Source organism: Anoplopoma fimbria, chromosome 17 (genome assembly GCF_027596085.1).
Source record: "Anoplopoma fimbria isolate UVic2021 breed Golden Eagle Sablefish chromosome 17, Afim_UVic_2022, whole genome shotgun sequence".
Lineage (NCBI taxonomy): Eukaryota > Metazoa > Chordata > Actinopteri > Perciformes > Anoplopomatidae > Anoplopoma > Anoplopoma fimbria.
The window spans coordinates 9,893,096-9,907,744 of record NC_072465.1 but is presented as its reverse complement, the minus strand read 5'-3'; the positions used below and the strand labels follow the sequence as shown (position 1 = coordinate 9,907,744).

Genomic DNA, 14,649 nt, shown 5'->3' with positions numbered 1-14,649 from the left:
GAGCCTAACAGCTGGCTGGGTCTAATGGTCCCCCACGCCTTACTCCCCACCAGTCCAGAGAAGGACAGGTTAGCCGTCCATCTTCAAAGCTGAGTTCCCTTACTTCCCGGCGAGCTGCGACCACAGATTACAGCCACCATAACAATTTACAATTGTCATTTTCTTTTCTACCAGTCAAATGAAAACAAAACATTTCAACATCTGTTCTACTCCTATTTGATTTCTATGGTTTGAACTGTGTGTAGAGCTCCATGTGTCACCCTTCCTTACCATATATATGTGAGCATTTTTGAGAATGTGTGTGTATGTGTAGTCTTCAAAGACATTCTTATTGGCAGATAAGTGCAGTCACATGCATGTTCACATGTTCTGTTGTTCTTGTGATATTATGGTAGATCCAGTTCATGGTTCAATTGGTGGGAGAGGTGAGAAAAAGGGCAAACAAAAGGGCGAACGGCTGACACATGGAATCAAGTGAGAAAAACCTAAAGTTGAGAAATTGATGCAAATTAAAGCAGAACAGTCCTAGGTGAGTCATGTTTTCATATGGAAAGTCTCTTGAGACCAACCTTGAGATATAGGCAAGAACATGGTTGTTGTGTAGACAGGCTGTGTGTATGTGCGGGAAAGGTAGGGGTGAGACATGTCTCTTTAAGATGTGAGAAAACGGCCAAGTCTCTGGGACCAGGAGTGTGTGGACAGACTAATTGGCAGAATAGAATGATGTGGTTAGTTCGAAGTGAATTGAAAGTAATGTAATGAGTTGAGTTGAGGCAGAGCTGATGGGGACGCACAAACTGTGGGAAAGCTCTCCAAAAAGACACTCAAAAGACTGGAGCGTGTCTGCATTTGCAGCTCTTAAGGATGTACAGTCGGGTGAACTCTCACTCTCTCACTCTCTCTCTTCGTTTGTCGCTGTAACCATGGTGATAGGGGGGAGGCTTGCCTCGGCGGCCCATAATTCCCAGAGGGCCTGTCTGGCTGTGACACGTCCTTTTCAGCAGGGCATTGTTTGGGTGCTGATTTACGTGTGTTTGTTGCACTTTTACCACCGGCTCGTCCACACCTCCAACAGGGGGGGGCAAAAGCTTTGAAGGGATCAGCGCATCTGAGACCTGGTACAGTAGCATTGATGAGCAACGTTTCCTTTAAAGGGGCTGATTCAATGATAACGAAACAGATTTAAAGTCAATTAGATTGGAACAAATTTTGCAAGAAAATGCTGTTAATGAACTTGTCATTGTGACTTGCTGTATTTCCCAGCTTTTTCTTTCCCTCTCCGTTTGAAACAGTGTCTGTTTTCCCGACCAGCCCACCCCTCTCCCCTCCTACTGGGCGTTCCTACACCATAGTGGAGCCCAATCACAGACCAACCCTTTACCCCATCCCTCCGTGGTCAGCCTGTTAAGGACTTTTTTGTGTTCACGTTTTTTTCTCCTTTTTACTCTTTTTTTCTTTTTCTCCTGCTACCCCTCATTGAGCCACTTGAGCCCGGAGCAGATGGAAAGATTGTAGTGGGGGGAAAGTAAGCAAGCAGCACAGAGAGAGAGAATTGGTAAAAAGCCATGCAGAGAGTGAGGCAGCCCAGCGACGATGCTTGATGAACTGAACCGCTGACCACCAGAACAGGCTTTCTTCCACTTTGACCGAGCCCAACAGACATCAAGGAATCAGACAGGAAAAGACCCGAGGCGGGACATCGACTCATCATATCAACCGACGGTCAAAAAACAGCCAGGGACGTGGGGAGCTCAAGAGCAAATAAATATTGAAAAGAGTTAAGAGAAAAGGAGTAAGAGGGGGAGTTCCACAGATGAGAGTTAAAGCCAAGAGGCAGAAGGTAGATGCTCAGAGTGACCAAATAGAGAGAAGTGAAACAAGTGACAGGATCGGAACAGGTGTGTCCGCGGGGTCTGCTCAAAGAAAAGGCGACACGCCAGGGTCACCCCCAGAAAGAAAATCTGTCACGAGCGTAAAACAGGGAAGGACAGACAGAAGTTAGAGGGACAGAGCAGCTAAAAGAGAGATAAAAAAAAGGATGGCCAACTCAGGTCTCCAGTTGCTGGGTTATTTCCTGGCATTGGGCGGTTGGATTGGCATCATCTCCACCATCGCCTTGCCCCAGTGGAAGCAGTCGTCGTACGCCGGCGACGCCATCATTACGGCAGTTGGTCTGTACGAGGGGTTGTGGATGAGCTGCGCCTCACAGAGCACAGGACAGGTGCAGTGCAAGATCTTTGACTCCATGCTCTCGCTGGACAGTGAGTACCACGTTTGACTTTTTGGTTTGACCAATAACCCTGATCCCTACTCTGATATCCCCGTTTTGGTGACGCTTCTTCCAGAGGCTATTTTTTTTTTTTTAGTATAATCATATTTAAAACATGATGTAACCTACAAAATATGCAGAAATCTTAGTGGGTTGATGGGGCACCGAGGAGCAGATTAAGTGATATTCGCTAGATGATGGAAAAGCGCCGTTAAAATGAAATTATCTATCACCAAGAACGGTGTATTTTAATCAGACTTCACATTGTATTCTCATATTGCCTTCTTTAACAAATTGTCTTTCCGATAAGGCTGTGTGACTTCTTTTATCAGCCAGGATGACAAAATAGCAAACATCCAGTAAAAAGCCTCACTCTGTCTTTCCCAAAGTAACCTGGGAGGAAAAAAAAATCCATGGTGTTTTATTACTAATATCACAAAAGCTGTTGTTGCTATTAATCAGCATCAAAAACAGAAGGAAAACAAGTCCCCAAAACCCTTGCCGCTCCAACCGGGACAAAATTCAATTCAGAAGCTGTAAATCTCGCAAAGTCATCAAGTTCAATTAAAAACTCCAAAGCGTTATGTGCGAAGGAGTGGGAGTGGGAGTGGGAGGGTTCAGGAATGTGGGGTTCAGACATAAATTAGCTCAGAATATGAGCCTCCTGTCATCTCCAATCTGTAAGTAAAACCTAGTGACTCATAATTAATGTCACACAGATTACAGGAACCCATCCATCTACTGTCCGCTTAAATCATCCTATTAGAGATTATAATGAAAGACTACAGGGGGGAGGCTGGGATTGGGTCACAAGTGATCTTCATAAAACAATTAAACAGTTTGACTTTGTCTCGGGGGGGGGGGGGCACCCTTGCCCCAGAGCAACAAAATGAGGCGCTTTGCAAACAGTTTGGTGAACTGTTGAATCAAAAACACACTTTCTGTGGCGTTGTGTGTGACATCCCGATCTCCCATTTGGATAAAAGCGATAAGAACGGCGTATTGTCCTTCGGCAATGAATAGGGGCTGTTTGGAGAAGAAAAGGCTCAGTGTTGAGCCAAAACACCAGAGATATTCCATGAATGCGCTCCGTGGTCCCCACACGCGCACATTGTTCCATTTGTCCATTAACACACCCAGTGAGTGCAGATTCAGACTGAAGAAAAAACACTAAAGAAAATTAAACATACTCTGTGTACATCTGAAGGAATGCAGCACGGACAAGTCGTGATCAAGCAAGTCTTGATCGATCACAGGGTCATCCAGGTGTTTCCCCAGACAGATTATGAAACGGAGCAGATCAGCGGTCGTTCATGTGTGCTGGGGTGACGTTTGGTTTGATCCAGAACTAACACTGATTTGAGTTCTGAAGGAACTCTCCTCCCTGGTTACTTTTCACAGCAGGGGCAGCATGTGATGGAGGGTGTAATTGTTCACCAGACTGTGTTTGTGCTCCACTGATGCGGCCAAGCAGCCGTGGCGGAAAAAAGTGTTGGATCTGCTCCGCGGGTTGGCCGAGTTTGTTTTGCTCCAAAGAAGGAGATGATGTTTCAGGTTGATAGAAGGATAGTTTTTAATTTCAGAAGAGGACGGATGGTGGTGCTGAAAGGACAGCTCTTCAGAACTGGAAAACACACAATAACATAATAAACATTGTATTCGCTTTAGGTGTTCCTTGTCGGTCAACTTTGTCCCTGGTTCTGTAATGTACAATCATTTAAAAATGTAATTGTGCTTGCTTAGATGAATTGGTAAAACTTGACGCTGTAATCTAAAACTAGATATTTGGGATGAGCTGCCCAACAGACGTGTTTTTTATGGTCGAAAAATACTATAAAAAGACCAAAACCAACAATGTGTTAGCCGGCCTCCCAATACTCCCATACGTTGTCTGTGGCCCTAAGCACATTGGTTGCTACTGAAGACGTAAATCTCAAAAGAGAAATACTCACCAATATGTATTTTAAAAAAGCCCCAGCAATTTCCCCAAACAGCTGGGCACTGTAGTTTTTAGCAAATCTTTCTCAAACAAGAGGAAATATTGCATTTTGTTGGGGACTATTTCCAGGGGCGGATTAATACGCATTTGGTGCCCTAGCAAGCACTTATAGGGAGCAGAACAGTGTTTGTGGGACTGATTAAAAAGTAACTACAGTGTGAGTGTGCACTGTAATGAGGCAAAATGTCACCCAATGCAACAGTGTGGCTCATTGACGTGTTTTTGATAGTTTTTTCAAATAAAAGTAATAGTTTTTGGACAATGGAGCTCTATGGCACAGAGGAAGAAGATACACCAGGCTTTGAAACACACATTATACTTGTTCGTAGGACACATTCATCTTTTCATGGGATTTGTTGACAATAAGAGAAATATTTAACACCACCAGCCTTGTCCTTTTACTCTAGGAAGGTACTCGTGATGGGTTGAACAGTTCAAATGGCAAATCTGTTGTGTGAAGTTAATGTCTTCCAGTCCAGAAAAGCCAGTGGGACGTAACTGCGGCCACATAGTAGACAATAGACAGCTGTATATTCCACTCGTATTTAATTAATTTCATGTGTATTTGATCAAGACAAATACAACATAGAAAAGTGCAGAGCAATTATCCAATTCACCGTTATCACAGCATTTATAGCTACTGCTAATTTCCAATGCCTGTCCCCAGAAAGGCCTTTTAAGATAACTAATATAATACATGTTCACAGATTACAAAGTTAAACTACGTAGTACATTTTGTTGACCTTATAGCAACAGCAGTACCACTTGCCAGCATACTAATAAAGTACACACACAGCCATATATGTATGTATACCTACCTCAACACATTTTTTCGCCTGTTTCATTTGTTGGCTTTAAGAGTTCAGTCTTGACCAGTTAGGATATGTGAACTAAGTGTATGCCATATAAGTCGCAGGTATACAATTAAATTTAAACATCAAATCAGAGTATGCGCTTCAGGTAAAATTGGATTTGAAAAGGGCTGCGGTTGTCAGATATGAGTTAAGGTTTCATAGTTGTGTAGCAAGTTGGCAAACCGATATAACATACGATAGAGTCACAAGTGACCTCACAATGGGAGCTTACAGTGCCTACACACACACACACACACACACACACACACACACACACACACACACACACACACACACACACACACACACACACACACACACACACACACACACACACACACACACACACACACACACACACACACTTACACACTCATTGAAAGCTTGTGACTGGCACTGCCAACTTTGGACGCTTGAGAGAGAGAGAGAGAGGGCCTAGTGGGTGAGCCAGCCTACCCCCTCCCTCCCTGCTTTAGCCTCTCCTTTACCCCAGAGGCCCCTGAACGCACCTCTGGTTTGTCCCCAACTGAAACCGGTCAGAGGATCGGCCTGAACCCCCACACGTCCTCAGAACTAAATAGAGGAATGCTCAAGAGTGGATGAAAGAAAATAAAATCAGAGCTCTCTCTGTTGAAGACTATTGAGAGAGTCCATCAAAAGGAGCTCTGGAGCCATCAATCAGACTTCAAAGATTGTTCCATCATAGGTCCCTTCAGATCAGCTTCTGAAATGTTCCTTCACTGCTGCACCATGAATGATGGTGTGTGTATTTCTGTCACAAGGACAAATGATGACTTCAGGTTCCTGCTCAGGCTTTTGCCCCAGAGTTCTTTTTGAAGTGACTTATTTTCTGAAACATATAGTCACATTATGTTGTTTTCAAGTTAAGCATGAAGTTGTATCTTGATATTGTAAACAATAATATCATAATTACAGATCAGATTGCTTGCTTTTTTTTTTTTAAGCATTGAAGACCATGACATCTGGGTGAAAGCTCTGGGAAAAAGCTAAACTATTGTCATACTAGTCGATTCTATTTTATTTTACTCCATTTCATTATATTGTTGATCTCGGAAACAGTAGTTTGACAAGATTTGTTTACTAAAACTTAAGATTTTTTATGTCAAACCATTTCTAGTTGAGTGTGAGAGTTAATTTCTGACTTTGAAAATAGTTGTCTGAAATTTATTCTAGCGAACCATAAAAGTTAATTCTTGACCTTGAAAAAAGTTTAAAAATCGTAATCAACTTCCTCTTAATAGCCCTTTCCAAGAGTTTTGAAGACAGTGAAATGTGATTGAAAGGTCAGGAAAAAAGCAAAACTTTGATAAAGCTACTCTATTCAATTTAAATGGAAGTGAACGTTTTTTCTTGACTTTGGAAACAGTAGTTTGTCCGGACAATACAAATCTTGACTCAAGGTAATCTCACTACTCTTTTCCAGAGCTTTGAAAACGATAAGATGGAGTTTAAATCTCCAGGAGAGGCTTAACTATTATTATCAGACTAGGCTGTACTGTTCTACTCTATTCTGTTCTATTTGAGTGTAAGACATTATTGTTGCCCTTTGAAAGTTTGACCAAATAATCTCATTATTACAAAATGAAATGCAGTTGAAAGCTCTGAAGAAATCTAGTAAGTGGACTTGAGTTACACTATAAAAAAAGGAATATTCTATTGCTTTTTTAAAAATTGGGATTGTGGCTTTGGTGAAATTTGAACCTTGCCTCTCACCCTGCGATGCATAAACACTGGCTTACACTTCAAGTCATTGTTATTTGGAGGTAATGCCAGGGACCTTGGCTGTTAAACCTGTACCAAAGGCTCTGTTATGTTTCCTTTAATCATCTGTCAGCTTTGTCGGCTATCAGAATCGGGATATATGGGACTGTGCGTGTTTACTTCAGCTGCTGGAGCAAATCAACATCCCCCTGCTTATTGCAAATGAGACAACACTCCACCGGTATTTTGACAGTATCATTAAGCGCTTCACGTTTTGAGGCAGCAAAGTTTGATCGCTCTGGCGACAGCCCCCGTGAAAACAATCTTGCTTTGTGACAAAAGCCACACTAATCCCACTGTGTGAAACATGTAAAGTAGGTCCTCCTACAGCTCCTCTGTGTGGGTGTGAGTGAAAGAGAGAGAGATGTTGTGTGTTTCATCTGTGTCTATTCCTCCTACAGATATTGTGTGTGTGTGTGTGTGTGTGTGTGTGTGTGTGTGTGTGTGTGTGTGTGTGTGTGTGTGTGTGTGTGTGTGTGTGTGTGTAAATAATGTGTAAATATGTTCCTCCCACTGAGTTATGTGTGTGCTGAGGCCCCTGTGGGCGACGCATTAGATTTTTGAGGAGGCAAAACCACAGCGGGATCATCCGGAGAAGATTTACAGGATCGTTTAAAAGTTTGGCCGAGCAAGTCACCTCTGGAAACAAAAAAGCCAGGAAATACCCGGCTCAAAAACAGGACAGTGATGGACTCTCCCTAATGAGCCGTTTGCCAGAAAAGCATGTGGTGTTCCATCAATCCCGCGTTACGCGTGCAACTTCATTCCCTCATAATCGTCCCTTTTAAACGCCCAGGAATGTGCATTTTATTCCAAGTGATGGACTAAAAAATATATTTTCCCTCACCACTTTCTCCCCTCCCCTTTCTTCCATATCTTCTATTGTATCGCCACTCTGTGCTCCCCCTCTGCCTCCCCCTTATCCATCTTCTTTATCCAGTCCACATCCAGACATGTCGAGCCCTCATGGTGGTGTCAGTGCTGCTGGGCTTCATCGGCATCATCGTCAGCGTGGTGGGCATGAAGTGCACCAAGGTGGGGGACAACAACCCTGTCACCAAGACCCGCATCGCCGTGACCGGAGGAGCTCTCTTCCTGCTTGCAGGTGGGACTTGCTGCTGTGTTCTGTTAATGCTCTGGTTGGTTTGCAACAAATAATAATATAGATCTACAGCAGTATCTCCCAAAACCAACACATTTATCAAGAGTGGTGTGATGTTTTTCTAGCCTGAATCTTTCACCAGCCTCCCTGTAATTAAGAGTCCCTGCTGTAAACAGGAAGTGGTTGTTTTAGAGGCATTAGTCGCTGACCACAGATTTAACCACAAGTCCAGGGGGGAAAAATTAACTAAATGAGGATTCCACACAGTTTGTTTGTTTTGTTGTAGTATTTCCATTGGATGCTTGGGGGCTTAATGATCTGTTCTCCCTCCACAGGTCTATGTACGCTGGTGTCCGTGTCCTGGTATGCCACTCAGGTGTCCTATCAGTTCTTCAACCCAAACACACCACCCAATGCCAGGTATGTGAAAGAACTGCTGGAAATACCCAACTTCATATATGTAAGGTTATATACGTCTAGTTGTCCTTTACTTTAGTGTTACTTTAGTAGCCCCTAAAATGCTCTCAGTAAGCATGGCAACCTTGTAAATTATTGATTGTAATCGATAGACACATGAATGTGCCATTTAAAATATTTATCGTCGTTATTTATATTGGCATTTTTTTACATACAGTCCACTGTGTATGGAACTATTTTGAGGCAATGGGCAACTGTTGCCAGTTTATATCATTACATTACATTACAGTCATTTAGCAGACGCTTTTATCCAAAGCGACTTACAATAAGTGTATTCAACATAGGTATTCAAGAGAACTACTAGTCACCAGAAGTCATAAGTGCATCTCCTTTCTTAAACAAGCATCTAAAAGCATAAACCAGAGCAAAAGTATAGTGCAGAAGCAAATTACTACGAAAACAATAAGTGCAACAAACTAATACAAATACAATGGTTCTTTAAATAATCCATCAAATTATCCATTTGGTGGTTTTTTCACAGGATTAATGCAACACAATCTACTGGGTTAACCTTAGATTTGAGTCTATGGCACACCGTCCTGTAAACACAACAGTGAATTTATCTCATATAAAATATTACCTGGAACGAGTGAGCCCCCAAAGAAAACCCCCTTTAATAAAAGTTGTCATTCTAAATAACCGAAAGTATGAGGCACATTAGACGAATAACAGCTTAACACATTCCATTTAATTTGAGTTATTTCCTATATAACGAGCCAGATGAGGGATGTCTTTTCGAATTGCTGCTGAAAAGGGGCTGTGCAGAGGTTAGAGACGCTGACATCTGCCTCCAAAGTAATGCGGGTCTGATGGGGGTGTACATCCAGTAACAGCGTTGAAATAGTCTTATATTTTGGATGTACAACAGTTGTTTTAACATTAAAATAAACTGCCAACCCTTGTCCTAGTATTGATAGGCTACTATTAACAAATGTATCCAGTCTAAATCAGTGCTGTGTGGCAGTACTCAGATCAGCTGTATAGTTATAGCAGGTGTGAGGCTTGTGTTTAACAGTCATCAATGTTCAGTGCTGCAGAATTAAAAAAGTATTACATCAGGACCTGGATGTTCTAGGAGCTGCAGCCTATTCCTGTATATGAAATGTAGAAACAAGGTTATATTTTGATCTTTCTAATTGTTACTTAGAAAGATGGCTAGCTTTAGCTGCTAACATATCCTGAAACATAAGCATGGTTAGCTTTGCTACTACAATATAATCAAATTATCTTTATTGTCATTATAGGAAGGTAGGCTACAATGATAGTTTACATGTCTCTCAATGCATTTAAAATAAAACAAATAAATGAAATAAGCACAAAATAAAAGGCACTAGTTAACTGTTTCTAATTAAGGTTGATAAACAAGGCTAGCTTCAGCTGCTAATAGTTCCTAATTTGATTTATAAACATGGCTACCTTTAGCTGCTTATAGCTCCTTATTATAGTTGCTACACATGGCTAGCTTTAGATGCCAATAGTTCCCTATTATAGTTTATACACATGCCTAGGTTTAGCTGTTAATAGCTCCTAATTGTAGTTGCTACACATGGCTAGATTTAGATGCTAATGGATCCCAATTATGGTTGATAAACACGACTAGCTGCAGCTGCTAACAGTTGTATTAGATATAATATTATTTAAGTGGCAATTAAAACAACGATATAGTATCCTTTTTTTTGGAGCAGACCTGAATACCTGTCTCTAACTGTAAAATAAAGTTTATTTTTTATCCATGCCGGTGTTAGCTACTTAATGTTTCATTAAGTAGCTAACACTCAATGAAACATTAAGTGAGAAAAAAAGATTAAGAGATAAAAAAATCTGATTTGGGGGCTAATACTATCACATTTTTAAGTAAAACTAATAATTAAGACACCATTTTCCTTAGATTATAATTTCTTCTATATACTGTGTTTGATATTCTTTGATATTTCTTGGGTAAAAGCCCTTTCAGCGAGTCTTGTTTTTGACTTTCCAATGAGTCGGAGTTAATAACATCTTTGAAGGAGGTGAAAGCAGTAAAACTTCGGACAATTGCAGCCATCCTGTACACCTTTCCTCTCTCTCTCTCTTGCACAGGTATGAGTTCGGCTCGGCCCTGTTCGTGGGCTGGGCAGCGGCCAGTCTGACGGTCCTGGGCGGCTCCTTGCTGTGCTGCTCCTGCTCCAAAGAAGAAATGCGAGGGCAGCAGTATTACCGCCAATCACAGCCCTCCACAGCCAGGGAGTACGTGTAAACCCCACCCCCTTCCAGCAGCCACCCAAACAGAGAGCATCGTACACGCTTCGCACCCCCCCGACATTTTCCTCAAATTATAAAACAAATCAAAAAGACTATCAAACACACATGCAATCATGTAGTACTCACACACTGCAGACACACATACTCACATATGCACATCATCCCCCAGTAGGGTGTATTTTGGTGGCTTGAAAGACTACAAACTTTAATATATTATTTGTGAGCACATACTTATATGATGATACAAAGCTTGCAATTGTGAATGGAAACCTCTTACATGCTTTAATGTAATTTTCTAATCTACTGTAAATTAGTGTAGCAGCTTTAATCTGACACCCAAAACCACAACACTATGAGTTAAACATTTAAAATAAATAGGAAAAGGAAACAAATCAAAACATGTCAAGGCAAAATGTATAGTGTGTCACAGCAGACACCTAGAGAGAATGGAGATGGAGCTAGAAATACTGCAAAAGACAACTTTATCAGCATGTCCTATGCTTCCTGGTTGGAGCTGCAACTGTGCTTATGCCTCCATAATGCTTTGTGTATTCACACTCCACTGGTGCAGTTATGTTGCGTAAAAGGGACAGCCAACAAATTCACTGTACTAACGCTTCTCCTGATCAAACTTTAAGCACAGCTGCAGGTTTTACTGTGGTCTAACTCTCCAGTTATGGAGACAAGGCCTGTAGCCAGAAGTTTATGCCCCTCCTCACTGAGTTTAAAAAAGTCTATAAAAAAAAGTCTATAAAATCACCCTATAAAATATCCACCAAGTCAACACGTTCTCGGTCCCAACTTGTCAAATACTGACGCTTGGCAGTGGCCCTTCGCTGCAAGCTATGACACTCTATATGTTCCCCGTGTTCACAGGAAAAATATAGTTTTACACTTGTTACATGCACACGGTATTTTTTCAAAATAAACTTCCATTTTAGCAAGTAGGTTGCCTCTCATACGGGACACAAACAGCGCCCTCCTGGGTGAAAGTCCTGCTTTTGTTTTACCCATTAAACCTCCCCTCCGACCCGCCCAACGCAGATTTCCTTGAGCTTTATACTACGTCAGTTGTTGGGACTGGCTTTCGTCGAAGTAGAAATCGTTGACTGTACACTCCAGACCTGTTTTTAAACTACTCCATAACAACTCAAGAGGACATGATCTCAGTGGGTACGGCTTTATAAAGAGAAAATGTCCGGTGTAATTGAGGCCTTGAGCAGCCATTTTGCAACCGCTGATGAGCTTCCTCACTTTAAAAGAAGCTAGCTCTCACTTAGTCCAGTTTTACACAACAACCAATTGATGATGGTTGAAGACACAACATGAACTGCATGAGTGGAGGTGAATTGTTAGTAAAAAAAAAAAGGGCCTTCTTAGTTTGACCGAGTATGAATGCTGTTAATGGTCATTCCACTATTTGACTGTACACCAAGAGAAAGTGCCGACTCTCATCGACACATCACCATTCTCCATCTACTAACATCATCATTCCAGATTCACACATACCTTCATCTCATATTCTCTTGTGTAACCAAACCAATGTCTAAGATTTAAGCTACTTCATGTACTTCCAACACAGGTATTAATCTCACTGGGGATCATAGGACACCCCAGTATCATTACTTTACAATAGACTATAAGCTAGCATGTTAAGAACAGACTTGTGAATAATATTGATGTCATGTTTAACTTCACTGCTGTAGATCTACACGTGTTATTGCAAACCAAGTCCACAAGGATGCATTACAATAGATGTCTGCAACGTTTTTGCCCCCCAAAATGTGCCCCCACGGTAAAGCCAGTAAAACTGAACAGTGGGCCCAAATTGGCTCTTGAGTTCCCCGCTGGATGCTCTCACATCAGTGTGTCTCCGTTCGTGTTTCTAAAAGAGCTTGTCCATCACTGTTCCAGATAATAAAGCCATTAACTCTTCTTAGAAATGCTCCCAGTCCCCCCCGTTTCCCGGTCATACGGCCTCTCTTCTTTGTATGACACTTGTTTTTGTGGAGTGCTCTAACAGAGTCGGATGGGGGGAGGGTTGAATGTCTATAGAAAGTTCCCTGTGCCCTTGAAATAAAGGGGGATAGGGGTCAGGTGTCACTGGTCTGTCATTAGCAGCTGCGCTTTGAGTGAAGATTGCTAAACAACAAGTCTGATAAAAAAGCTACCTGTGAAGCTATGACCAAAGAAAAAAATAAATACATTTAAAGTAATCATTTGACATAATCAGGAAGTATGCTTATTAAGTTTCTTTTTTGCTTCAAGTTAGATGAGAAGATCAATGACACTCTCTTATCTGTCTGTTAGATATGAAGCTAAAAGCAGGGGGGGCTTAGCTTAGCATATCATGTAGAGTAGAAACAGAAGGAACAGCTAGCATGACTCTGTCCAAAGAAATAGAAAGAACATAACAAAAGAGACATACCATCTTAATTATTGTTAATTATAGCGCTGGATGGTAGAAATTTTCACTTATGGACACATCCAAGCTAGCTGCTTGACCCCTGCTTTTGCGAAACTAAGCTAACCTAGCCTAGCTAGCTAGTTTGCACTAGTGGCTCTAGCTTCATATTTACCATAAAGATAGTGGTATCAATCTTCTCATTTAACTCTCAGCAAGAATGCAAGTAAGTGTATTTCCCAAAACGTCAAATTATCCCTTAAATATAAATAGGTGATGAACAAAGCAGCCATCTTAAGTAGGCTACAGACAGATAAATGTGACCCTATATGTAATTTTCCCTTATTCAGTCGGTCCTTCATTATTAGCCTAATATTTATTTAAAATATTTAATCTCTTTAAACTGTAGTGAGCTGACATGTAGCATTACCTCCCTCGCTCCTTCTCATTGACTTCCATCCCCTTTTTTTCTGCTAACTTCTTTATAATCATTGAGCACCATGCTTTCTTTCTAACACTTCATAGCTGCTGTGAGAATCTGAGCGGTCTTGATGTGTCTCTTCTTTCCCCTCCTGTCCTCTGTTCCTCCTGTTCTCTTCTCACTGTCTTCTTCTCTCCTCTAATTCAGGGCAGAGTTGTTGAGTGAAACTAGTTTCCCCGACTGATCAGCCCCCCGCCTTTTTATCGAGGACTGTCCGACTGTCCAACCACTGTCTCTCCCACCCACCCCTTTTTTCCCCCCTGTTTTTCTCTTAGACCCTAAATTTGGACCTCTTGTAGTAGAATACTCCCCTTTTCTTCATTACTACATCTGCACATTAATGGGAACCCAGATGCATTATGGTCTTCCGTTTTTGTCCCCTACCTTCTGAGCCTTTTCTGTAAATATGGACTCCTAAAGGACACGATTAGACCTTCTATTTAAGAAATGAGGTGGCCTCCTCCGTTTCCGTGTGAACCCTCTACTACACCTCCTACGCCCTATTTTGTCTCACTATTGGCCAAAAGTTAACACTGAGTTGCACCCCTTTTTGTTGTTTTTGTTTTGTGCAGATTTATGAATTATCTTATATCCTATGACCTCTGGGTGAATTTTGAAATAAATGTGTCTTTTGGGTTTACTTTTGTGCGCTGTGACTGTACCTTGACTGAAACGTGTTTTCTTTTTTTTCCCTTTTGAATTGCAGACCAAATGTTAAAAGTACCCCACCAGAGAAAAGGGAGCAGTACTTGTAGTTTGGGAGAGTCTTCTGGCCTTACCATGGTTTAGATTCTGTCTACAGACAAAACCCTCTCCCTGAGGACTTCAAAACAGACTTTAAAGAAAGAATATACGAACAGCAAGCATATTGCAGCAACATAAATAAGAGAATTTGTTGTAAAAAAAGAAAAGAGGTTTTTACATTTTTTTTTAGATATCCTGGTCTTGTCTGTTTTGCTGACTTTGGGAGAGGCAGTCATTCAGGGTATGTGTTCTATAACATGTTAAAATGCCCGGGTGTATATACCACCTACTTTATT

General features: G+C 41.5%; 1 protein-coding gene across 1 annotated transcript; it reads left to right on the top strand.

The window, feature by feature from the left end:
• Window positions 1-2,038: 2,038 nt before the first annotated feature.
• Window positions 2,039-14,364, top strand: cldn19 (claudin 19). Its single transcript, XM_054617294.1, has 5 exons — window positions 2,039-2,261; window positions 7,845-8,009; window positions 8,342-8,426; window positions 10,563-10,709; window positions 14,316-14,364. The coding sequence occupies exons 1-5, from the start codon at window positions 2,039-2,041 to the stop codon at window positions 14,362-14,364; spliced, it is 669 nt and encodes a 222-aa protein (XP_054473269.1).
• Window positions 14,365-14,649: the final 285 nt, after the last annotated feature.

Excerpts from the sequence above, each read along its gene's own strand:
- cldn19 (XM_054617294.1), top strand. The coding sequence starts at position 2,039 with ATGGCCAACTCAGGTCTCCAGTTGCTGGGTTATTTCCTGGCATTGGGC. Across the intron at positions 2,262-7,844 it reads CTCCATGCTCTCGCTGGACA|TCCACATCCAGACATGTCGA; the intron begins GTGAGTACCACG and ends TTCTTTATCCAG. Across the intron at positions 8,010-8,341 it reads AGCTCTCTTCCTGCTTGCAG|GTCTATGTACGCTGGTGTCC; the intron begins GTGGGACTTGCT and ends CTCCCTCCACAG.